The sequence below is a fragment of the Anser brachyrhynchus genome (genome assembly GCF_964034855.1).
Source record: "Anser brachyrhynchus genome assembly, chromosome: 10".
Taxonomy (NCBI): domain Eukaryota; kingdom Metazoa; phylum Chordata; class Aves; order Anseriformes; family Anatidae; genus Anser; species Anser brachyrhynchus.
In genome coordinates, this window is record NC_137705.1 from 16,816,867 (window position 1) to 16,840,087 (window position 23,221).

Below are 23,221 nucleotides of genomic sequence, written 5' to 3' on the forward strand. Positions count from 1 at the left end.
CATAGGACTTTGTCATGGTGTGGTGAAGATTCCCGTAGACCATTTTCCTTCCTAGAGAGATCAGATGTCAGCAAGCAACAGGTGGAGAACAAGGTGGTGTGCATTTGTCCCGATCAGTGTTAGTGAAGTTCTTGGTTCTCTATTAGGTGTTCAGGTGCCTCCCTCTAGAGGAGAATCCTTTCTTAATGTGCCCTTTGTGATGAAAACCGGCCTGTTAGATCCTGTGAAGACAAGTTTTGGCGAAATGCAATGAAAACAGTATTTTGTATTCCTGGACCTAGAATCATGGGGTATTGTGCCTAGATTAGATGTTTACAAGGAAGCTTTTAATGGTGATGAGAAATACATGCTTCCCTTCCCTTCTAGAAAGTATTTGCTTGTGATGCTGAAAATAACAATCGGAACAAGTTACATGGGAAATTTAATTTGGGGAGAAAGCATGCCCATTTTTAACCAAGGAATGGAAATAACTTCCCTGGGGACTTGCATTTTCCCTTCTGTGAAGACACCTAATTGCAACCTTTGCTGGTTGTCTTTTGTGGTGTTTATTAGGTTGTGCTATCAGATGGTGTGGTTTGATAACCTGCTGTGAATGAAGCAGGCTTCGTCATGTCTGATACTGGGATATAAACCCCAGTGTTTTACCTGACGTTTGCTGAAGTACAAAATACAGCTTCAGATGCAGTGGTTAGGAAGCAGAGATTTCTTTTTGTGTGTGTTTTTCATTAAATTCTAAGCCAACTGTGCATAGGCTCCTGTAAACAGCCGTCAACGTGAGGTGTCAGTCTAAACTTTTCACTGAAACTCTTCAATATTTGGCTTGTTTTAAATTTTGCCAGGTGATATTGAAGAGATGGACCATCAGGATGGCGGACAGGAAGGCAAGGAAAAGTTGACAGAAATTGAATGCCACTCTGATGGTTGCATGCAGATTGAGTCAACAAGAGACCTGCAGCCTTGCAAGAAGCAGCATTTCACTTTTAGCCTTGTGAATTCGTATGGGACATCTGAGATAAACTCCATTGTGGAAGGAAAAATCTTGAAATTGAATGGTAATTATTGACTTGGTATACTTTTTCTTCCTCCTTTCGTGAACATATTTACAACAAACGTTTTTCTTATTTCTTGTAGCTTTTTCTACACTTGCTATTGACTGGGATTCTGATACGCGGAGGCTACTCTTTGATGAACAGGAGGCACAGGTTGTAGTATGCTCTTTTCATAAATATTGTGTGTGTAAACTTTCATGGTACTTAAATAGATTACAGTAAACACTGAAATGTAGATGTGGTCCCCTTCATAAAAAATTGAGTAACCAGCATGTGATAAGCTTGCTTAAAATCTTCCAGAGATAAGGCCTATAGATCCGTTATTGCTGATATCTGCTACCAGTGTTCCTAAAAGTAGATACTTTAATTTTTTTCACGTTTATTTCATTATCCATTCAAATTAAAACAAAAAACGACGACAACAACAAAAAACCACACCTAAACCAAATGCATAGAGCCTGGTAGAAACCTCAATGTTCTTTCTGTGGGTTCTGAGTCACACTTTGTAACAGAACAATCTGTTGTTGCTCTCTTGCCAAAACAAAAATAATTTAACTTTGAAGTAAGAACATATGTTTTTGTCTTACGAAGAGAGCTCCCCCTTTGTTAAATGTGTCTCACACAAAGCAACTCTTCCATGTGTAGGCATTGTGCAGTGCTAGGCAGTAGCTAAGTCATATTTGGGCTCATGGGTATACCAAATTGGAGTAGAAACTCTTGGGACAGGATTAAAGGAAATGGTGTTACTCCATTTAGATGCAATTTCATGTTTGTGCTAGCTTGAGAGGAACATTTATCTGGTATCACTGTCTTCATAGAAGGTAGGGGCAGAGAGCCAGGATTGTATTTCAGACACTGCTTGTGTGTGCGAAACTGTATGTTTGTTGCAAGTGTTATGTGTCGTATACCTAAAATCATCACCTGGATGCAAATGCAAGTTGAAGTGCACTTCATTCACTTATTCCAGAATGCCTGAGTTTTACCACCCTCTGGTATTGCCAGGAAAAAAATGCAGGTGCATTATCAGGGTAATACTTGTTTTTATGTAATTTAAAACAGCAAAGATTTTGCTTAAACTTCTTGTTAAGAGGCTACACTTAAACGATCGAATGGCTTAGAGCAAGAGCTGGTTCACTTGAAAGTATGTATCAAACATGATTATTCCTCTAGGATTTGATAGCTTCTTTGCCCCAGTATCATTTGGTTTCTGTCAATCACTTGAATACATTTAGCATATGTCATAATGATTTTAACATTTGTTGATTATTCTGAATGTCTTGCAGCATACTTGAGCTATGCCATATGTTTGCAGAGCTATCTATCCTTTACTAGGGGTTTCATAATCTTGTCAGAGAACAAGTTTAATGGTCTGATTGTCATAAGGCTGTGCAGATTGATATTTTATTTGCTTTTTGTTCTAGCTGTCATAAAACTACCATCATCATTCCTTGTATCTGCTTTTGGGTGTTTTCAGTCCTTTTCATACCTTGTAAACATATTTTTTTACTGAGAAAATATTTACTTCTGGTAAATGCCAGCCTTATTTTATTGCTGCTAAGGTATGAGGAGTTCTAAGTTTGTTGAGGAGTCTGGGAGGATCATACCCGAGGTGGAAAAAGTGAAAAGGACTGTTCAGAGCACAGGAAAGGAGTGGCTGGAAGCTTGATTGTGTGGGTGGAGAAGAGGTCCAGAAATCATTAGCAGAGTGAAGGTGGTCGTGTTCATTTTCATGATGTCAAGGATTAAAGCCTACATGGAATTGAATAAAGCATGCATCTCTTTCACTAGGCATTTGAAAAGCATTCAAGTTTGTTACAACCACAGAAGAAGAAGGCTGTGGTAGCTCTCAGAGACTGCATAGAGCTCTTTACTACTATGGAAACGCTCGGTGAACATGACCCTTGGTAAGACCCTCTTTCTGCCTGTCACATTTACCATAAAATGCTGTAACTCTTTGATTTCACATTACTTGTCACGGGATTCTGATAATTTCCTAGGTCTGTCTCTTTGTCTTGGTGTGAAGAAGTCTATTGTGTGTTTGTTCAGTCACTGACTCAGTAGGCTGCAAGCATGGGTTAATAAAAAGTACTTGTTTCCTGTCTGTATTAAAACAAACAAAAAGACACTGGGTACATAGAGGTTAGGCTATTTTTCATTCTGTAACGTACATCTGTCTTCCAGATGCATCAGAGGAAGCAGTTGTGGTATCAGTGTAAGTGTGGCTACTTCACGGCTAGCGTGTGGCTAGTTTTTTTACTTTACTGTTTTATTTTCAGCTTGTACTCGTCCTGAAACACTCCTAACTGTATGAAAAATCCCCAGTTGAGGGATTAGGTACAGTACCTAGGTCACCCTAAGTGACCAAAGTGTGATTAACGTGCATACAGAACATCTTTGGAAGTTGTTTGCTAGGTGTGTAAGAAAACAACTTGTAGTGTGGTAGGTTCTTGTTTGTTACTAATTTCCAAGTACAGGTTATTAGATGTTTGTACCTGTTACCTGTTTGAGCTGCATCAGGAAACAATAAAACAGCAATGGAACCTTTAAACCTTTTATTTGTTTTTGAACAATGTTCAGTTAATGTGCTTGCAATTGGACATTTTACCCACAAAGTGAAAGCAATGTGTAGCTTTGACACCTCCAGGGAGTTGTATTCTCCTGCATATTCCACAAGCCAAAAATGTCTTCTCTAAGTCAGAGGCTGAACTGCAGTATTGATGTATCCTCTAACAGAAGGACAGAAGATTTTTGTTTACCTTAGCCTTTCATTTCCTTGTTTGTACTCTTTCCTCAGGTACTGCCCTAACTGTAAGAAACATCAGCAGGCCACAAAGAAGTTTGACTTGTGGTCTTTGCCCAAGATTTTGGTAGTCCATTTAAAACGCTTCTCATACAGCAGATACTGGAGAGATAAACTTGACACTGTTGTTGAATTCCCTATCAGGTAGGATTCTTCCTTCAAGCTAGTCTGCATGTCAAGAGGAATCTACTTCTGATGTTACTGTTGTGTGGGCTTGTTACTGATGTTGTAACGGGAACAGTTCTGTCTTAGGGGTTGAAATACAAGGCAGCAGGCATGAGCGAAACTCGGGCAATAGTCGAGGTGCAGGACACATCAGCAGTTTACCTGTTTCTGTTGCTCTGCTCCTGGGCAGATAAGGTGGGCAAGTGTGTTATATTACATGGTAGAGACACTCCTAGAAAGTCAGAATGTGGATCAGCTCTGCATTACCTTTTTTTGGTTTCGTTAATCTTAACGTTAATCAGTTCCACACATCTCAGAGAACTACAGTTACTATCAGGTATTGTTTCTTTTGAAAAAAAGATTAAAACCGTGGGATTGCTGCGAAACCAGGCAGGTTGCTCAAAGCCCCAGCCTATATTTGTGCTTGGGAGTGCCTCAGCCCAGATGCTGAGGCAATACTCCTTACTACTTCCATCTCGCTTTTCATGCCTACACATGGACACGCTCTGAACTGATTTTTATTCAGCACTTCCCTCGCAGTCTTTTGGCAGCACCTGATGAATTCACTAGGACCTGCCCTATGTGAGAGGGTTCCTGTTTCTGGTAACACTGGTAACATCCAGCTGGTCAGCAGCAGAGCGCAACCCTTAGCCAGTGCTGAATGCCAGCAGAGCTTTGCTGGTGTGTCAGGAATTAGTTTTCAGGAAGTTTTCAGGTTACCGGCATACTGATACTGTTGGATTTCCTTCCAGGGGTTTAAACATGTCTGAGTTTGTCTGTGATCCAAGAAGAGGCTCGTATGTCTATGACCTTATTGCAGTTTCCAATCACTATGGAGCCATGGGAGTAGGCCACTGTAAGTAACTGCTTTTCTGTACTTTCTGTGTGCAAGGAAATAGAGACAGAGGGACCAGGGGAGGCTCTGTGCACTGGAGAGTTGCAGCAGCCCTCACCCAAGGGTGTCTAGTCCAAAACTTACTTGTGTTCTGTAGGCAAATGAATATCTTATTGAAAGGAAGCTTCCTTCCTGTTAGGATTTGCTGAGCAGCCAGCTAGTTTGTGTAGCTTGCAGCTGCCTGGGTCTGAATCTAATGACTGTAGGACCCTGGTTAGTAGTCGTTACAGAGTGTGCAAACTGGGTTTCCAGTTAACGAGGGGTGTCATTATTTTCAATGCTGGAACATGATGACATTGTGGAAAGGAGGTTCCTACTGGAGAGTGGTGGGGCAGTGTCTTCAGCTTAAGCTGTCGGTTCAACTCCAAGTCTCAGCTTCTTGCCCTGCACCAAACTAGAGCGTAGCTGCTCATCCAGCATGGGCACAGCATTACAGCTGCGGAGCAGAGGTTGCGAGCAGTTGAGCCAGCCAGGCAAGAGCTTGCCAGGTTCCCTCAGTGGTGTCAGACAAGGTATGACAAAGAGTTGCACGTAGGCCAGGGACACAGTTCAGAGGACATACCTTGCCATGAACCTGGGTCTGGTGCCCTTCTGCATTTGCTTTCCTGACTTATTTGCTGCAGTAGCAATTTAAAGCAGGTTAACATTTTTTTCCCCTTTGTCCCAGGCTTTAAAAAAAAAAAAAAAAAAAAAAAACAAAAAACACAAATGCATGGTGCTTCACAGAACTATAGAATCACAGAATCATTAAGGTTGGACGAGACCTCCAAGATCATCTGGTCCAAACATCCCCCACCACCAATGTCACCCACTAAACCATGTCCTTAAGCACCACATACGACCTTTCCTTAAACATCCCCAGGCCGTGTTGAACCTCATCCCATTGCCCTCTGCCCATCAACCCATCCTGTCCAGGTCCCTCTGCGGGGCCTTCCTACCCTCTGGCAGATGGACACTTCCCCCAGTTTGGTGTCATCTGCAGACTCACTGAGAGTGCACTCAATTCCCTCATCTAAATCATCAGTAAAGATATTAAAAAGGATGGGCCCCAACACCGACCCCTGGGGAACTCCATTGGTGACCGGTCACCAGCTGGATTTCACTCGTTTCGCCACCACTCTCTGGGCCTGGCCATGCAGCCAGTTTTTAACCCAGCAAAGAGTGTATGCGTCCAAGCCATGGGCTGCCAGCTTCTCCAGGAGAATGCTGGGGGAGACCACGTCAAAGGCCTTGCTGAAGTGTCGGTAGACTACATCAACAGCCTTTCCCTTGTCCCCCAGGCGGGTCACCCAGTCGTAGAAGGAGATGAGGTTGGTCAGGCAGGACTTGCCTTTCATGAACCCATGCTGGCTGGGCCTACCTCATGCTTTCTATCTCCTGCATCTTTTAAATGTCCCAAATATGTACATGTAAAAGCTCGCATCACACACAAAAGAAAAAAGATTGGGCTTTGAATTTTTGTGCTGTTACATTCAGAGCTGGTGGAGGGAGTACGGGCATACAGAGATGGTGCTGCTTACTGCTGGTGTTGCTTACTACTAGTGCTGAGTCCCATGCAGGACATAGCTCTAGACTCAATAGGTGACCTAGCGTGTTCTTGAAGCTGTGTTAGTGAATGAGGTGTGGGGCAGCTGCTGACCGAGTTAGTTCTTGGACCGTCTCGTACGACTGGTTTGAGTCTTGAATGTCACTGGCGCAGTGCAGCTGGGTGGCACTACCTGAGTGGCAGTCTCTCCTCCCAACAGACACTGCCTATGCCAAGAACAAAGTGAATGACAAGTGGTACTACTTTGATGACAGCAGCGTATCCGTGGCTTCAGAAGACCAAATAGTGGTGAGTACTTGGCCTGAGGCTAATCCGAGTTTGTAGTGCAAGTGGTTCCTGCTTTGGGTGTTATATTTCTAGCTAAGCTACATGGATTGCTTCAGTCTTTCAGATTCTTTTCCTCTTTGTTTGGTAGACAAAAGCTGCATATGTGCTGTTTTATCAGCGCCGAAACAGTGAAGAACATATGGCTCCATCTCCTCCCCAAGAAGAGTGTGATGGCATGGATACCAACTAAGCGTCGCAATTGCCCCCCGCCCAGCACTCGCCCACCGTGTTAGCGGTCACTCTTCTAAAGCTATGTCTGAGGCATCTGAAATTTTTTCTTCCTTCTGTAGGATTTGAGCAGAAAACATAGCACTGAAAGATTCAGTGCTTGGGATTGCAGAATAGCACTGGAGAGTCAGGAATAGGTGCTGACACTTGTATATTTAGAGGCCAAAAATAACATATATCGGAGCTTTGATAAAGTTCTTTTTTAAAATCTGGCTGAGCTGTGTGGCTAGAGGCAGAGGTCAGGGTTGGGCTGGGCTGAGGGCTGTAGCTGGGGTTGGGGAGAGTAGGAATTGGAGGTCACAGCTGAATGTTGTGGGGCCCGTGGAGTGGCAGGTAAGATTCTCTGAATTGGTAACGGGGGCTTCCTGTAAATCCTCTGATGTGGCTGATGCCCCAGGCCCCCCTGCCCCATGCCAGGGAGGCGTGTGCACCCTTTCTGGAAGCTCTCAGTTCGAATCTACATCCATCTGGCTTGCCTGTTGCCATCTCTGCCGTTGTACTTCGGTTCCCTTGCCAAGCATCAAGAGTTTCTCCTTCTTGCATCCTTTCATCTGCTGATGCATTTCAGAACCTTCTGGGCAGTTTTGACTCAGCCTTGTAAATGTGAACACCGAATCCTGCCATGTGGGTAATTTTACTGGAAGTAAATTGTACCTGGCCGCGTGGTTGGTGCATGCGTGGGCTTGTCTGCACAGTGGCTGCAGGATACGGCTCCTAGACCTCTGGCTCCTATTCTTCACTAGAGAAAATATCACCTGTGAGGCTGTCCATTTCTTGTCCTCTCAATCTATCTCCTACATCCTTCATGCCACCTTCAGGTCACTCTAAGGACTCCCCTGCCTCCACCACTTCTCCATGGTTTGTGTGGTTGCAGCACTTTTATTTTTTATTTTTAGCTCATTTAATTGTCTCCTTGGAGCTTTTACTCTGGTAAGGCTCAGCTCTGTGTCCCAAAGCTGTCGCCTGTAAGGATGCTAGCCCAGTGCAATGGATTGTGTGAGGTTTTGTCCTTTTCTCGTGACTTTTCTTTTGCATTGTTCTTTCAGCATTTGTCCTCTTCCCTTGAATGTCACCCACCCTAACATCTTCTGAGAGGCTGCAGGTGTAAAGGTCCTGGCCACAGTTTCCCTTTGCCATAGCTGCTCAGTTGCTCTGCTCCATCCTTCCAACACAACTGGCAAATGCTCTTCCTGCTCCACCTTTACCCAAACTGTCTCTGTTATTTGCAGGAATTGAGTCCAGCTTTGCTCTTGAGTGAGGGCTCTGGTGAACCCTAGATTGGGTCAGTCCTCAGCAGAGAACTGACCTTCCCATGAAAAATAGGAAAAATCTAGTCTGAATCTGTGGTTTTGAGGGTAAGTTCTAGCTCAAGGTGGCGAACCGCACAGGAGGGTTTTTTCCTTCTCGGAGCCAAGTGCACTGGCAGAACCAAAGGCTAAGAAAGACTATTGCCTCACAAGGGCTTGTTCCCTCCCCCCCCAACAAAACATGTTCCTGCAGTCACTCTCTCCTCTCCGCACGGTTCTTGCAGCTTCACTGCTGGCCATAACTGTCCTGTCAACATAACAGCAGTCATCGTTTAACTCCGGGCACACCAGCTCAGCTCCCTTTCTGCTTCTCAGCAACAAGCCCCATAGGAAGTTGTCACGTGCCAGTCCCTAGACTTCTGTGCTGCAGCCGTGCAAAAGCACAGCTGGCTGCTTGCTGTCTTGTCCTGATCCAGGCAGTGGGATGGGAGGGCAGCACCTATGGCTCCCTAGCCAGGGCACGAGAACGTCTTGGTAAGAGGAGGAGGGAGGACTGGGAGGCCTGTCTCTAGCTGTCACATTAGTATTATGATCCTGTTCTGCAGAATTTTGCTTTTAAAGCATTGAAATTTGAGTTTAGAGTTCAGAATTGTTTATTTGCTTCTGCTGTTCTGTTTTTTTGGGTTGTTTGGGATTTTTACAACTCTTAATATTTTATTTCTGTTCTTTCCTCGTTACTGAGGGGAGCATCCAAAAATCAAATTTTAAGCTGTAGCACTGCACTGAATTACTCTGATCAGCATTTTTGTTAGTTTTACCCTGAAAGAAAGTCACGCGGGCATTCCAAAATGGGGGGGAGAGGAAAGGGGATTAAAAGACCTTTTTAACGGAAAGATCCATCTGAAATAGCCTTTGTTCTCCTCTTTACTTCCTTTCCTGTGCTGACACTAAGAAATGTGTCAGTGGGGCTAAATCTGATGCTCAGATGCTGAACAGACTGTTGTACTGCAGAAAAAGTGGCCCAGCTCTTACCTTCTCTGACTCTGAGCTGATGGGCTTAGGCTGGTGTGTGTCTTCTGTAATACCAGACCTGTTTTTTAGACTAGCACTTTGTAAGTGGCTGGCTCTATTGTACAAAGAGGAAAATTAAAGAGTGGTTTGCACTGAAACTGGGTTTGGTTGTTTTTTCAGCTTTCGTTAAGTGACCTGAAGCGCAGGTTGAACAGCTGCTGGTTTGTGGGGATGCCTGGTGCCGCAGGAGCTCTTTCAGCTGGGCCATGGCAAGTAGTGCGAGGCTGCGCAGCCCACCCTGCTTTGCCAGGGGGGATTCAGGAGAACAGCGCACTGCTGTGTAAATCGAAGAGTCGGTACTCAGAGGTTGCCTTTTCCCCTCTGCAGCACTGGGCCGCTCATCTCTGGTGGCGTAATGAAGCTTGTCCTGACCTTTCTGTGATACTTGGCAGCCTCAGTTATGGCTTCATCGTCATTCCTCTTCCTCTCCAGAACCAGGGTGCCCTGCCCTTATCACCATTTTCTCCAGTAGCGGGTGTTGTCTTTCGGGCTTGTGGCTGCATCGCTGAAATGGTTGTCCTGCAGCCGCTGCAGCCTCCTTTGGAGGCACGCTGAGCAAGTACCCTAAGTTCATCTGGAAAAGACTGAGGAAGCTAGTTAAACGCAGCAGGCTGGTATGCATTTAGCACTCTTTATAGTGTGGGTGCACGTTCAGGGAGTCTTGGGGGATTGTCTGGGGGATCGAGGGTGATTGTGAGAGCAAAAGCCCCAGTAAGAAGGTTTATAGTCTTCCTGTGGTGCTGAGGAGCTTGATTTTAGCTGGAGCCTCAGAGAGGGTTAGAAGAACCTTGATGTAGAAGAGCAGATCCCGAGTTTCGCTGTGAAATGCTGACCGTCAAAGCACGGCATGAAACTCCTTGTGACCATCTGTGGCTCCAGAGGAACACGAGGTTGCGTGTTTCTCTTCAGGGAAACAGGGCGGTGGGCGGTGTTTTGGGAAATGAGGGAGGGAGGAAGGAAAACCGTGAGAAAGGGAGTATAGACTGGTCAAATTCCTATGCAACGGGGAGGCCGCCTTGAAGAAAAATGATCCAAAACCAGAAAGTGGAGGACAGGGTAAGTTTTATGCAATAGCAGAGGTCAGTGGCAAAACCCTGTACTGAGCTGTGTCCTTTGACGTTTAAGTAGGAACTGGGGAAGAAGGGAGAGCACACTGGCAGTTTTCTGATGTGGAGGTATTCAGGTATTCTATATAAGTGCATGGGCTTGCAGGAATCTCATGCGAGAATGCCGCAGGCATGAAATGAGATGAAATTCCCTGTTACAAAATAAAGACTGGGGGTGGGGAGTGGGGAATGACCTGAAACACTAGTGCTGCCAGTGGAGCAGCAGTGTTCTGGAAAGAAATCTCTGAGGCAGAGAATGTCTCAGCTCTATGACTCTTAACAGGAGGGCAAATGATTTTGCTAAAAACAGCGAATTGGATGTGTCTCAGTCCTAGCTCAGCTCCTGTTTTGTTCATCCCAAATCAAAGGAGCCAAAATAAAAAGGGAAGAAACAACAGCCACAGTTATGGCAACTTCTGCTTAAGAAACATCTCCCCAGGTCAGTACTCTTCACCCTGGGGAAGGGACAGCTGAGGAGCTCCTGCAGTGCTCAATTCTGGCACTGAAATACACGAGCCAGGAACAGCTTCTCCTTGTTCCTCCCAGTTCAAAAAGGTGATCAGGTAGGAGACATAAAACAAGATCTGTGTTTATTTTCCACACCTAGCCCAGTAAATAACTGGACCAGGGACTACAGGGCATCCCAGCGTGCTCGTACGTCCTTCTGCTGGTGTCAGGCATGAGAGTCTCTGCGGTCTGTGGGGCTGACTCAGTGGGCAGTTGTGAGGTGCTTATAAAGGTGCTTGGGAAACAAATAAATGGGAAAACAGCCCGTGTGTTTGTGACGTGTGCACAGAAGTGCCTCCTCTGTCTCTGCTCCCCAAAGCCCTCTGAGCAGCCATTCTGCCCAGGAACAAAAGCCGTGAAAGGGGAGCCAAAAGTTGCCTGTAAGACCACCACGAGTGTGTCCACCAGCAAGCTGACCGGGGCAGAAGGAAGCTGATGGGACTCTGCAGCACTGGGGAACCTTGGTGCAGGCTTGGATCGGAGGTGAAGGTGGGCTGTGCCATGCTTTGCTGCGTGCAAGTGTGGAGGATCTTCTTGTCCTGACAGCGTGCTCAGGGAGGGAGGTAAGAGGTGGTGGGCTGTAATCGCAGACTGGCTTCCCCTGCCTGGTGGGCATCAGCCATGGGGTCACCACCACCACCTTGGTGTGATCTGGGAGAAGCCTGGGGTCCCTGAGGGGGCACTGCTCGTCACAGGGCCTGGCTGTCCCGTGGGGCTGCGTGGGTCAGTACTCGGTGAAAAAGCTAGAAAGCTGCTTCGGTGGAGACCAGGGGTCTCTCTCATGGGGCACGGTGAGTGAGGGGTGGGTATCCGCAATTCCTTTTCCCAGCTCTCTTCTGCCTTCTTCCCCGTGAATGTCCTGGCAGCAGTGCCTGCCCAAGGCAGCCCTTCCTGGCTGCTGCAGGATGTGCCAGGGGCTCAGCATGGGCGTGGGGGACGTACATGGTGCTGCTGGGACTCCCTGTGAGCAGCTCGCCAGGCTCCTGCTACACCCAGGGGATGTTTTGCTGCTTGGAGGCTGGTGTGTATGCTTTCCATCCTGAATTTAAAGTTCAAGCCTCTGCTTTTTTTCAGAGGCCAGCTGGATTCAGAGGTGCTTTGTAGGCTATTTAGCCCATTACAGTTAACATGTCTGCAAACGAACCTAATTAATTGACCAGTTTTCCTATATCGCACCTGGAAATCTTGGGGCAAAAGTGACTACTCCCTCTTCTCTCACACTGTGGAGGGGGTAGCTCAGCCACCAACAGGTGCTAGAAAAGCCCCTGTGAGAGCCAGTAGTGGTAAAGGGGACACCTCTTTTCAGTTCTACATTGTTGTACAGAACTCTCTCTTACCAAAAGAGAAGTAATGCTTAGCCTGCCAGTCATACAAGGTACAAAGACCAGAGCTTTCTCTGTCACAGTTACTGCTCATAAATTGTAGGTTAGCTCTTAATTGTCAGAGCAATAATCTAGCAGAAGTTGCTTTATTGCCCTCTCTCTGCAGGGAAAAAAAAAAAAAGCCCTCTTTCAGAAAAATTCTTATTCATGTTTTTGTTTTCTTCTGAGAAAGCATCAAACCACAATTATTGCAAGAGGAAAAGAGAGGTAAGAGGAAAAGAGGTATCCTCTTTATAAATAGGAAGGACAACCAACACTTCAAAAAACTGAAACCTCAACCTGCTACTGAAGATGTTAGATAACACATCAGTCAGGTTTGAGTTGTTAATGTGATGTTGTCTTGTTCAAAAGACAACTGGCTACAAAGCTATTTAAACAGATACATCCAGAAGTACAGGTACTAGGGTTTTTTCAGTCTCAAGAAATTTTCAATACCTTAATAAGTTGGTTGTTTTTGTACTAGAATTAGAAATTTCCCTTTTTTCCTAAAGCATATGTAGCCCAGGAAGAGTAAGACAACAGCTAGAAACCCACCCTGTGACATTTTGGCTCCAATATATCACACTTGGGCCTGAGCCTCAAATGACAGTTGCGTAACCACAGTACTGAACGTGGTGTGTTTCTTTTATTCTCAGCTTTGCTAAAATACATTATACAGTTTTACATAACGTTTCTTTTCAAATGCCTTTTAGAAGAAGATCCAACAGCATATTCTCAAATTCAGAAGATGGAGGTCTGTAGTTCTTCCTTAAACATGCCTTCAAAATGGAGGTCTTTTGCCATGAGCTCTTCTTCTACATCTTCTAAGGCCCACTGATGATCAGTCAATTCCAAAGCTTCCCATTCCGTCTTCATTGACATTAAACACAGGCAGAGAAAGAAAAGCCACTTAGTATTAAAGTAGTTGACAGCACTTTCTGTACACATTAGACAATAACTAAGAAAAAGTCATCTTCTGCCTTTGTATGTGAGTTTTTTAAATCAGGAATGACTGCCTCATCAGGTATGACTGTCTAATCAGGTTTGCTTCAGGGTACTATAGCCCTGTCAGACTTCCATATACCTCATCAGTTGTCACCTCTAATTTTAGGAACAGGAATCCAGAACAATTCCCTTGCTTGACAGGGGGAGAGGAGGAGTTATGCATAGCCTGCAATCTTGTAAATTCACAGCAAAGAGAGATGCAGGTGGAAATACTGTACCTTAAATGCTTTGTTAGTATCTGCTGGCATGGCCATTGCTGCGCCTGTCATTTGTTCTTGCATCACCCTAGACTGATCTGCAGCTATAAAAAGAAATGAGAGGCTCATTCTTATTTGACTTAAACAGGACTGCTTGGAGTATAGTGCCACAAGGCTGGCTTCTTCCTAAAGACTAAAAGGTTGCGACTAAAAGGTTGCACGAATCCCCGGAATGCAACATTAACTTGCTAGTGCAGCTTCTCACAAGATATTTTGTCCCCATTCCTTATATCTTAGCTAAATTTACTTAAAATAGGCAGACAGACAGAGGAAAATGTGGTTGTCTATATTCTCCATAACCATCTTGCCTTGCATCTAACAAGAAACAATCATTGCAGCTTTCCTTAAAATCGATCCTTGCTAGAAACAAAAACAAACACAACATCAAAGTTTCTATGCACCAATTTGATGAGAAGAAAATCATAGGTTAATTACCATGGAAGTTTACAAGCAGTTAGCCAAGGGCTGGTGCAAAAAGATCTGGGTAACTGCTGCAGGTGGTATCAAACCTAGCCCGTGGAGAGTAACCTCAAAGCGGTGAGAGAGGCTTCGAAGAGCTTTTTGGTTGGAAATGTAGAAATCCTTCCCCAACCTCCCCCACAAGTCATCCAGTGGAAGGAGAAGCCAGCTCTTTCACAGAAATGACACTGTCTTACCATTATCTTGGCCCAGGATGAGGGTATAAATGCTTCTGAGTCCAAACACATTCAGGAAGTACCAGGAAGCAGAGCTCACCCTGAGAAATCAGAATAAGGATGTCTGATCTCAGTTCAGTGCTGCCTGTGCATGGGACGTGTGGCTCGTGACCTTATTTCAGAAGCATGCACAGGCTACTCAGGGGTTAGTAATGCACCCAGTGCTCCAAATAAACATTCAGCCTTGCTCGTGGAGGACACACGCTTACCAGGATGCATCTAAAGTGAGCAGTTCAATTCCCTGCTGTAACATTGGTTTAAAACGCAGCGTCAGAGGAAACGGAACCTTTGCTGCAGGACAAAAAAAAGCCCAGTTTCACAAAGCAACACTAGGTAATTGCAGAGCAAATTGCAAAGCCAACAGATGTTTCATTCATTGAATCTAATGTAGTCTGAAAGTAATGCATACAATAGCAGATACTTTCAGACAGGCTGTAATTCAAGTATTGACTTTAATATGGAGTCTTTCAAAATGTGATCAGGCAGCCAAACTCCCCCAGCTGTTTCAGTGACTGTTAAGGGGAATATCTTTTCTGAAGGAAACAGCTACCACATAAATAGTAAGGAAAAAATAAAAAAAACAGAACTATGAATTTGAGGGAGTATTTCTGTTTTGTATACTCTGCATTACACGGGAACGGACTGCCTGGCCATGTTCAGAGGAAAATCCCTTACAGCAACTGGAAGGCCAGACTGTTTTCTTTGCGATCCCGTCCGGCACCCTGAAAACAACCGTCTGTCCTTTACTGTGGGGCCAGCAAGTCAATGCACTCCATAGAGCAAACAGCAGCAGTGCCACAAAGACAAACCCAGCTGCTCCCACCCCAGAGGAAGTTTTTGATGGAGCCTGGACCCAAGAGGTAGTCACCCAACACGGCCAGACCCAGGGGTTTGCAACACCACACACTTACTTGTGACAAATCCTGAAAACGTCATATTGATCCAACCACCGATGAGGATCATAGGCAGGACGTTGGTTACATTCCCTTTCATCATATCTGTCAACATGGTAGGATCTGTAATTAAAAGATTTAACATAATGTGGGAGTGTATCCCATTAAAGGCAAACAAGAGTAGCACACAGTGTAGCAGTGGCTGCTGGTGAAAGTGTCTTGTGTTCCCTGCTGTGTGTGACCCCATCCCTTGCTCCGTATCTCTGAAATTAACGGATCCCTCTGCAAAGCTAGTTAGCTAGAAGAGTGACGATGAACAAGGCGGCTGGTTCGCTCTTTACGTTTTTGGCCGTGTTAATGAGTTATATCAGTTTAGAGAAGGTCCTGCTGGAGCTGGTGCAAAAAAAACAAACAAGAGACAGGAGAACATGCAGGACTTCCCATTTCCAGCAGCACTGTGACAGTCATGGTCTCGTGAGATGCTGCAGGCAGGCGCCTGGTGCCGTTAAACGAAATGAAGTGACCCGACACGCTGCTGCCGAAGGGAGCGATCTCCCTCCCCCCAGTCCCACCCCAACCCTCACATTCGCTGAGCTCTTTGCCAAGGAGGCTCACCTTGCTGCCTTGGCAGCAAGTTACACGTTTTCTGCCCAGCTATATTCCTTATACCTTAACATACCTGTCATCGGTGAAGGAGGCACTACCTTTCTTTTTGTTTTCTTAAAGAATCCATCCTCTGGGTTATTAAAGTAGTATTTCCGAGTCAGGAAAGACTGGAGAAAAAAAAAGCCAACACCAGTAGCACCGTAAGAAATGAAAGGAGGACAAGGTTATTTCTTGCTCCTTTAGACACATTATGAGCTATTTGATTAATTTCTTTTTCCAGGTATTTTACTAAATGATGCCCTAAAGCTCTTTACTTCTTTAATGTCTCCCTGAAGGACTAGCTCTGAGTACTCGCTCTGTCTCTCTGAAAGCCTCAAAATATTTCCAAGAAAGAATTCTCTTAAAAAGAATCTACGTCAAATAAAGACCTTTTGGCACTTCGTGCAGAGTCTCTGCTAGCTCAGTACCAATCCCGGTATATCCGTCGTTGCTGTTCCCGCAGCCTGCCCCACGGGTTTCGCTGTACGAGCCGTCTGTTAGCAACCGAGCAGACGCGAGCGGCTGAGCCCCGCTGCGGGACGCGAGGCTGCCCCTGCCCCCCGTACCTGCTTGGGGATGTACTTCCCGTTTTCCCGCAGGACCCTGCTCCGGATCAGGACTTGGCTGCAAAAGAGAGCTGTGGTGAGGGAGGGCAGGGGCGGGAGGGGCCGGGCCCTGACCCTGACCCTGACCCTGACCTGTCGGACACCTGCTCCTGCGTGAGCCGCTTGTCGCTCTGCAGCAGGATGGAGACGTAGTGCCGGATCATCCCCACGAAGAAGGTGATGAAGACGATGGGCAGCACCACCCACAGCCGGATGTTGGAGTCCAGCAGCAGCTCGGGCTCGCTCATCGCGGCCCGGCCCCGGCACCGGGCCCGGCCCCGGCCCCGGCCTCCTCCCGGCTCCTGCTCGGCCTCCGGCCGCCGCCGCTCCGCTCCCGGCTTCCGCTTCCGCCTCCCGCCGGAAGGACGTCACCGCGCGCCGCTGGCGGGAAGCTCGAGCCGGGAGGCGCCTCAGGGCCCGCGCCCGCCGCGCGCTACCCACAGCTCCCGGCGCTGCTCTGAGGTACCGCGAGGTGCCGTGAGTCGCGAGGCACTTTGCGTAATCTTCGTGAGTTAGGGACGGGTTCCTCACCGCGCGGGCCCTCACTTTCAGCTATTTTTGCCCCCTTCTCAGCCTTTGGAGGTGACTCGGGGTCTGTTTGGTTTCTGCCAGGCCCCGCCGGGAGAGCAGGGGCCCGGCGGCGGTCCGCGCTGTGCTCCCGCAGCTGCTTGCCCGGCTGGGCGGGGCTGGAAGCCCGCCTGCGGTCACCTCTCCTGGCTGGGCTCACACCCGCTAAGCTTGCAGCCCTTTGGGTGTGCGCTGAGGTCGCTGCGTTAAATTTGAGACCTCGGTTTAGCTAGCTGCTTAATTTGTACGGTGTCTGGAGGAAACGCGGACCCCGTTTTAGGAATTCTGGAAAAAGCGACGTGTCCTGCTATTTAAATATGGCAAGCTCTAAAATCCTAACCTGTACAGCAGAAGAGCGTGGTGTGATACTGGTCAGCCAGGCAGTCTGCCTGCCTTTGGAAAAGTCATATTTCCGGAGCATTTTGCTTCGCTATCCAGTAATCCATTCTAGAGTTGCATTAAAAAAAAATTGAATTAAACTCACATTTTCTTCTGAATTAAAGCTATATCTCCTTTACTCACTTGTCTTTTCTTCCTGCTTTCTTATAGGCGACAAGTGATTTGTTACCATGGTTTCGAAACGGAAATTGTCAAAACCTGATGTTTCTGGAGAGAACTCAAAAGCAGACTTGCCAAGTAGGTGCTCAGGCATAATCTTACAAGAACTGGAAACCTGTTGGTAGCGGCAGCAGCTCCAAGGGAGAGAGGACAGGCCATAATGGCAGTTTGATAATCTCAGTAGCTAATTGTTAATTATGCTGTTGATCTTGAGCGCTATTGTTTTATGAAGCTGTGTGACGCAGTACAGGCAGGCAGCAGGAACAACCACAGGCACACGGCTAAAATGCAAAGGGTAGATTAATTCCCGTCACCTCGCCAACCAGGGGATTCCTGGAGCAACATCCAGCAGCTGCACACGAGCAGGGATGCAGGCATCGCCGAGCTCAGGCCGTGCTAGATCACTGCCTCCAGCTGGCACCTGTTTATCAAGGGTTCACGCAGGCGCAGTTTTTACCACCATGCTGTGATCCTCACGGTGCTTGTTTGATCTTCTCTGTACCGAGGTTGGGAGCTCAAGTGCGTCCGATAGGATGCCTCCGAGCCTACCAAACACCTCTATTACTTATACGCAGATGTGCTACTTGCCGAATACCCAGGGCACAAACAGTAGCAGGTACAATTTATGTGCTTTCCTACATTACTACTCCCAGACTTTACACATTCCCAGCTGCAAGGTCATTTGTACGTATTTACACTCCTCCTTGCCAGTCTTCAGTTCTGATCCCATCCCCCTCGACGATTTTCCACTTTTAACTCCTTCGTCCCAACAGAATCGCAGTAAAATAAAACTAAAAGCAGTGCCATATCTTTTATTAGTCCCTCTGTTCTTGTACCTTCGATCAACATCAATCATCTGAAGCTTCAGCACCTTGGCTTTTTGCAAACTAATCATATTTGATCAAAAATTATACCTCTGAAGCCAAAATAACCTCTCTACGTAGCTAGAGGGAAGATACTTTTTTGCATTAGCACGTGGGTGGATCCCTAAGTGACAAGTTTAGTGGAAGAACCTAAATTAAATTTGTGCTTTCCAGGCCAGAGGGAAGTATGATTCTAGTATTGTGCAGTTTGTAATTTGTTAGCAAATACGTCTCGCCTGGGAGTATGGCACCAAAAGTATGTCTTCCTGCCTTTGGTTGTGGACCGCTAAAAGTGGCGGTTAGGAAATGTTCCCATGTGGTGTCGTGCTGCAGGGGTAACTGTTTGATAGGATCTCTGCGTTGGTGTTTGGGTTAGCTAACGCCTGCTGTCAAATAGAGCCTCACAGTGTTGTTTGTTGGTCTGGTCCCATAAATGTGTTCCTGTAATTTCTTACTAGAAGGTTAATTTTGAATTAGTTCTTTTTCTGGAAGTTCCCTGCTACTCTTTTGCACAATAATTTGATGTAGCTCGTCTTGTTTTCTCAGAAACAAAGAAGTCACGGGCTTCTGATAAGGAAAAGGCCTCTGCCCAAGGTGGACTGGAGAGTGAGGGAGTATTTGAAGAGCTCCTTAGAACATCAGGAATTATACTGAAAGCTGGGGAAGGGCAGAATGAAATAGGTATGGATTTAACACTTGTTCTTTCTGTTTGTATCTTAAAGCCTGCAAAGATGACTGTTACAAAGTAAAGACACTTGTTACTTGCAGAGTAAGAAATGCTTGGGCGAGCTTGTTTGAAAGTTCAAGGAAACTTTCATCTGGACTCTTGTTTGTTATATGCTTCTTGAATTGCACTGCTCCTGCCTAACTGAGTGCATCACTTAAACTCATTACGCCTGCTTTTTGAGTGGATACATGTCAAGTCAAAAGACTTCTGAGAGATTACTGGAGGTATCTGGACTAAGATTAGACTGCATCTGAGTTTACAGTCTTACCTTTTTTTGCTAGTTAGACCAAGATGGATGAAACAGGAACACGAACACCTTTTAGCTCAGACGAGGCACTGCAGGAAGCATCTGTTTGGATGGAGCTGCTTCACCCTAGTCATGGTCTAAGCAGAAAGTTGAATTGCTTCATGGGGTTTTCCATGTTTCACCTCTATGAGACAGTGAAGCTGTACTTTTTTACATTGCTGCAGTGGGTTTGAGCAGAGGAAGGCTTCTTTAGGATGGCAGGGCCGCTGAGTGGTTTATTTGTGTGACATTACACGCTGTGTCACATGAATGAACTTCGTGGTTACAGGACTGATTTTGCTGGAAGATGGCTACTCTGTTATGTTAGGCAAAGGGATTTTGGGGTTGCACATTTGGCAAAGATCATGTTGCCTCCTAAGGACAGAAAAAAAAAAGCCTAGGGATTCTTCCTGCACTTCTTGACTCTCATTCTGTCTGGAATAGATTTGTGTTTATCTGCCAAAAAGTGTGGGAGTTTGTGTATCAAGCCTGGTTAGTGCTACTAGCCACCCTCAGCCCAGAGTGGAGAGAGCTCGCGTGGTAGGTAACACCACTCGGGCTTTTGCTAGCTGGAATTCTCGACAGAGCAAATGCAGAAATAACGGTGGATGATCCTGAGAGCTTGTACCTAGTGTAGCTGTTAGTGCAGTGTTGTATGGCTAAAATACGTCTGATTCTTTATTCTCTTTAAACTTTCTCCTTAGCTGTAGATCAGATGGCTTTCCAGAAGAAGCTCCGCCTGACCCTAGAGAAGCACCCGTCTTACCCAGGCGTAAGTAGCTGACTATGTTTTGGCAGGAGCCAGATTTAAAACTTTACTGTGTAGTAAAAGGCACAGATGCAGCTGCCTTTCTCTGTTGGTCTTGTACAGAAGCATGCAAAACTTGCTATTTCTCTCAATGTCATCATCCCAGCCTTTTGGTCTCATTGTTCCTCTGAACAGTTAGGCACAAGGTAACGGCCAGCACGTACCCCTGTTACCAACCTTGATGTGTTTGCTCTGAGGTTATTTTTTCGTAATTCAAAGCACAACTTCTGCATTTCCAACCCTATGCCTTGTCAAAGTAATTCACTGGCAACGTTATTCAATAAACAAAGACTCTTAAAGAGAGCACAGTAGTTTGCTTAACTTTTCCAGTGGAAGCTTGGTTTTGTGTTAGGTGGGAGCTGGCAGTGTTAAAACTGTCAAGATTTGGTGCTCCTCTCCAGCAACAAACCCAGCACAAATGTCCTGAGGCCAGTGATTTGAATCCTGCAAATGTTTTTGGATGCAGTTCTTGTCATATTAAATGTTGCTGTCTCAGCTGAACAGGGAGGTGGGGAAAGCCAGGTTAAATCAAGGTGAAGTGAGAGACTGTTGCTTTAGAATTATTTTGTAAACCAACCAGTGTTTGCTTTTGGTTGAGGCTATAGATTATCCAGCATTCCTTCTGTGACAAATTCTAGCTCCCTGGCTAGCTGGATAGGAAACCTCTTTCCTGCTTTCATCATCTGCTCACAAAGTGCGTCCTAAAAGCCAGCAGTTGATGAGGGCATCTTCTCAGGAAGTGAGTAATCTCTCTCTGCTTTGCAGGTTGTGAAGCAGTTTATCAGTGGATTGGAATCTCACATCAGGGACAGAAACCAGTTCAAGAACTGCCTTTTGCCATGCGCTCCCGTACGGACTGAGGGGTCAAGGTCAGGGAAAATGTATTTTTTGTTCTCCCTTTCAGTCAGAGCTGGTCTCTGCTTAAATGTTGTGCAACAGTGAGTGGAGTGGAGGGAAAAGCTGTAGCTCCAGCTGATACGTAACAAGACCTGTGTCTTATGCAAAAGACCCTGTCATTCTTTGGTTTGAATATTTTCCCCTTTCGGACACCTATGGAAAAATGTCTTCTCTCTTACATGGCTGCTGATTTCAGGGCAAGGGCACCTGAAACCTCCAGTTTGGTTTGACACTGGGAATCTCCAACCAGCATATAATGTCATTTCTTTATTTATTTAGTTCTTTTAACGTGTAGGCTTTCCTATATTTTAAAATTTTTTATATTCTCACTCAGAAAATATGAGATGGTGTGGTGGTTTTACTCAGCCAGGCAGCTGAGCTCCGCCGCAACTGCTCTCTCACTCCCTCTCCTCAAAGGGAAAGGGGGAGAAAATATGATGAAAAGGGCTCAAGGGTTGAGATAAGGACAGGGAGATCACTCAACAATTATTGTCATGGGCAAAACAGGCTCAGCATAGGGAGATTAATGTAATTTATTGCCTATTACTAACAAGCTAGAGCAGTGAGAAACTCCAAGCAAACTAAAAATCCCTCCCCCCATCCGCCCTCTTCCACCTCCTCCCCCAAAGCAGCACAGGGGAAATGGGGGCTGCGGTCAGTCCCTGACACTGTCTGCGCTCCTTCACGGTCCCTCTCTGCCCCTGCTCCCCGTGGGGTCCCTCCCACGGGATGCCGTCCTTCCCAAACTGAGCCTGGGGGGCTGCCCACAGGCAGCAGCTCTTCAGGAACTGCTCCCACACGGCTCCGTACCACGGGGTCCATCCCCCAGGAGCAAACTGCTCCAGCACGGGTCCCTCACGGGTGGCAACTCCCTACTGCACAGCAGGGTTTTATTTCCCCCTTTCCTAAATCTGCTCTCACGGAGGCGCAAACAACATCGCCATTGGCTCGGCTCTGGGCAGCAGTGGGTCCCTTTGGAGCCAGCTGAAACTGGCCCTTGTCTGACATGGGGCAGCTGCTGGACGCTTCTCACAGAGGCCACCCCTGCAGGCCCCCGCTATTAAAACCTTGCCCCGGAAACCCAATACAGACAGTTACGATTGAAAGATGTTAAAACCTAGCCATTAATTTTCATATTTCACTTCTAAAAGAATTCTCTTAGAAGTCTTGGAAGTGTAATTTCCTTGCAGTTATCTAGTAACGAATGTTTACTAATGCTCCTGCTGTATTACCTACTGTTTTGGGGGCTGCCTTTGGTATATAAAGGAAGTCATTGTATGTGTTGGTTTTTTTGTTTGTTTTTTTAAAAGTACTGGAAAGAGTTACTTTGCTCTCCTCTTGTTTTTACTACAACTGTGGAATCTCATTTTGCAGGACTTTGGTGCACTCATATTGTGAAAGCCTCATAAAACTGCTTCTTGGAATTAATATCTTACAGGTATGTACACCTTAGTTTTCTCTTTACAGTGGTGTTGATTTATTTCGGGATCCTTTGTTTATGTAAGTAGAGGATGAGTAGAACTGGTGGTGAGGCAGAGGAGGCTGCATCTGGAAGAGCATCCGTTATCAATGGGCCGAGGCCAACTGTATGAGCCTCCACAAGGCCAAGGGCTGGGTCCTGCGCTTGGGCCACGACAACCCCGTGCAATGCTCCAGGCTGGGGGCAGAGTGGCTGGAAAGCTGCCTGGAGGAAAGGGCCCTGTGGGTATTGGTTGACAGCCTGCTGAACACGAGCCAGCAGTGTGCCCAGGTGGCCAAGAAGGCCAACGGCACCCTGGCTTGTGTCAGGAATAGTGCAGCCAGCACACCAGGGAGGTGATTGTCTCCCTGTGCTCTGCTCTGGTGAGGCTGCACCTCAAATACTGTGTTCATTTTCGGGCCCCTCGCTACAAGAAAGACATTGAAGTGCTGGAGCATGTCCAGAGAAGGGCAATAAAGCTGGTGAAGGGTCTAGAAAGCGAGTCTTACGAGGAGCGACTGAGGGAACTGATGTTATGTAGCACAGAGAAAAGGAGGCTCGGGGAGACCTTACTGCTCTCTCCAGCTACCTCAGAGCAGGTTGTAGCAGGGTGGGGGGTGGTCTCTTTGCAACAAGCAATGTGACAAGAAGAAA

The 23,221-nt window shown here is 46.3% G+C and overlaps 3 protein-coding genes across 6 annotated transcripts in view; 2 read left to right on the forward strand and 1 right to left on the reverse strand.

Annotated features, from left to right (window-relative positions):
• USP4 (ubiquitin specific peptidase 4) overlaps positions 1-9,426 on the forward strand; it is a 46,364-nt gene extending 36,938 nt beyond the window's left edge. For both annotated transcript variants that reach the window (XM_080606556.1, XM_080606557.1), the window contains 7 exons: positions 840-1,052; positions 1,132-1,202; positions 2,838-2,953; positions 3,844-3,993; positions 4,767-4,870; positions 6,655-6,743; positions 6,871-9,426. In XM_080606556.1, the coding sequence (XP_080462682.1) occupies positions 840-1,052; positions 1,132-1,202; positions 2,838-2,953; positions 3,844-3,993; positions 4,767-4,870; positions 6,655-6,743; positions 6,871-6,972 (845 nt within the window). In that variant the 3' untranslated portion in view covers positions 6,973-9,426. The remainder of the gene's footprint in view (positions 1-839; positions 1,053-1,131; positions 1,203-2,837; positions 2,954-3,843; positions 3,994-4,766; positions 4,871-6,654; positions 6,744-6,870) is intronic.
• A 3,503-nt stretch (positions 9,427-12,929) lies between these two features.
• Positions 12,930-16,762, reverse strand: EMC3 (ER membrane protein complex subunit 3). Its single transcript, XM_080606558.1, has 8 exons — positions 16,496-16,762; positions 16,364-16,421; positions 15,832-15,925; positions 15,171-15,275; positions 14,469-14,550; positions 14,221-14,300; positions 13,526-13,608; positions 12,930-13,172 (listed from the first exon to the last, which is right to left on the reverse strand). The coding sequence occupies exons 1-8, from the start codon at positions 16,648-16,650 to the stop codon at positions 13,044-13,046; spliced, it is 786 nt and encodes a 261-aa protein (XP_080462684.1). The 5' UTR covers positions 16,651-16,762; the 3' UTR covers positions 12,930-13,043.
• The window catches only part of FANCD2 (FA complementation group D2), a 50,197-nt gene continuing 43,707 nt past the window's right edge, over positions 16,732-23,221 (forward strand). For 2 of the 3 annotated variants that reach the window (XM_080606545.1, XM_080606543.1), the window contains exons 1-6: positions 16,732-16,864; positions 17,519-17,605; positions 18,937-19,071; positions 20,108-20,175; positions 20,977-21,080; positions 22,483-22,546. In XM_080606545.1, coding sequence (XP_080462671.1) covers positions 17,539-17,605; positions 18,937-19,071; positions 20,108-20,175; positions 20,977-21,080; positions 22,483-22,546 — 438 coding nt within the window. In that variant the 5' untranslated portion in view covers positions 16,732-16,864; positions 17,519-17,538. Of the gene's footprint in view, positions 16,910-17,518; positions 17,606-18,936; positions 19,072-20,107; positions 20,176-20,976; positions 21,081-22,482; positions 22,547-23,221 lie in introns of all 3 variants that reach the window. The other variant, XM_080606544.1, reaches the window with a different exon arrangement.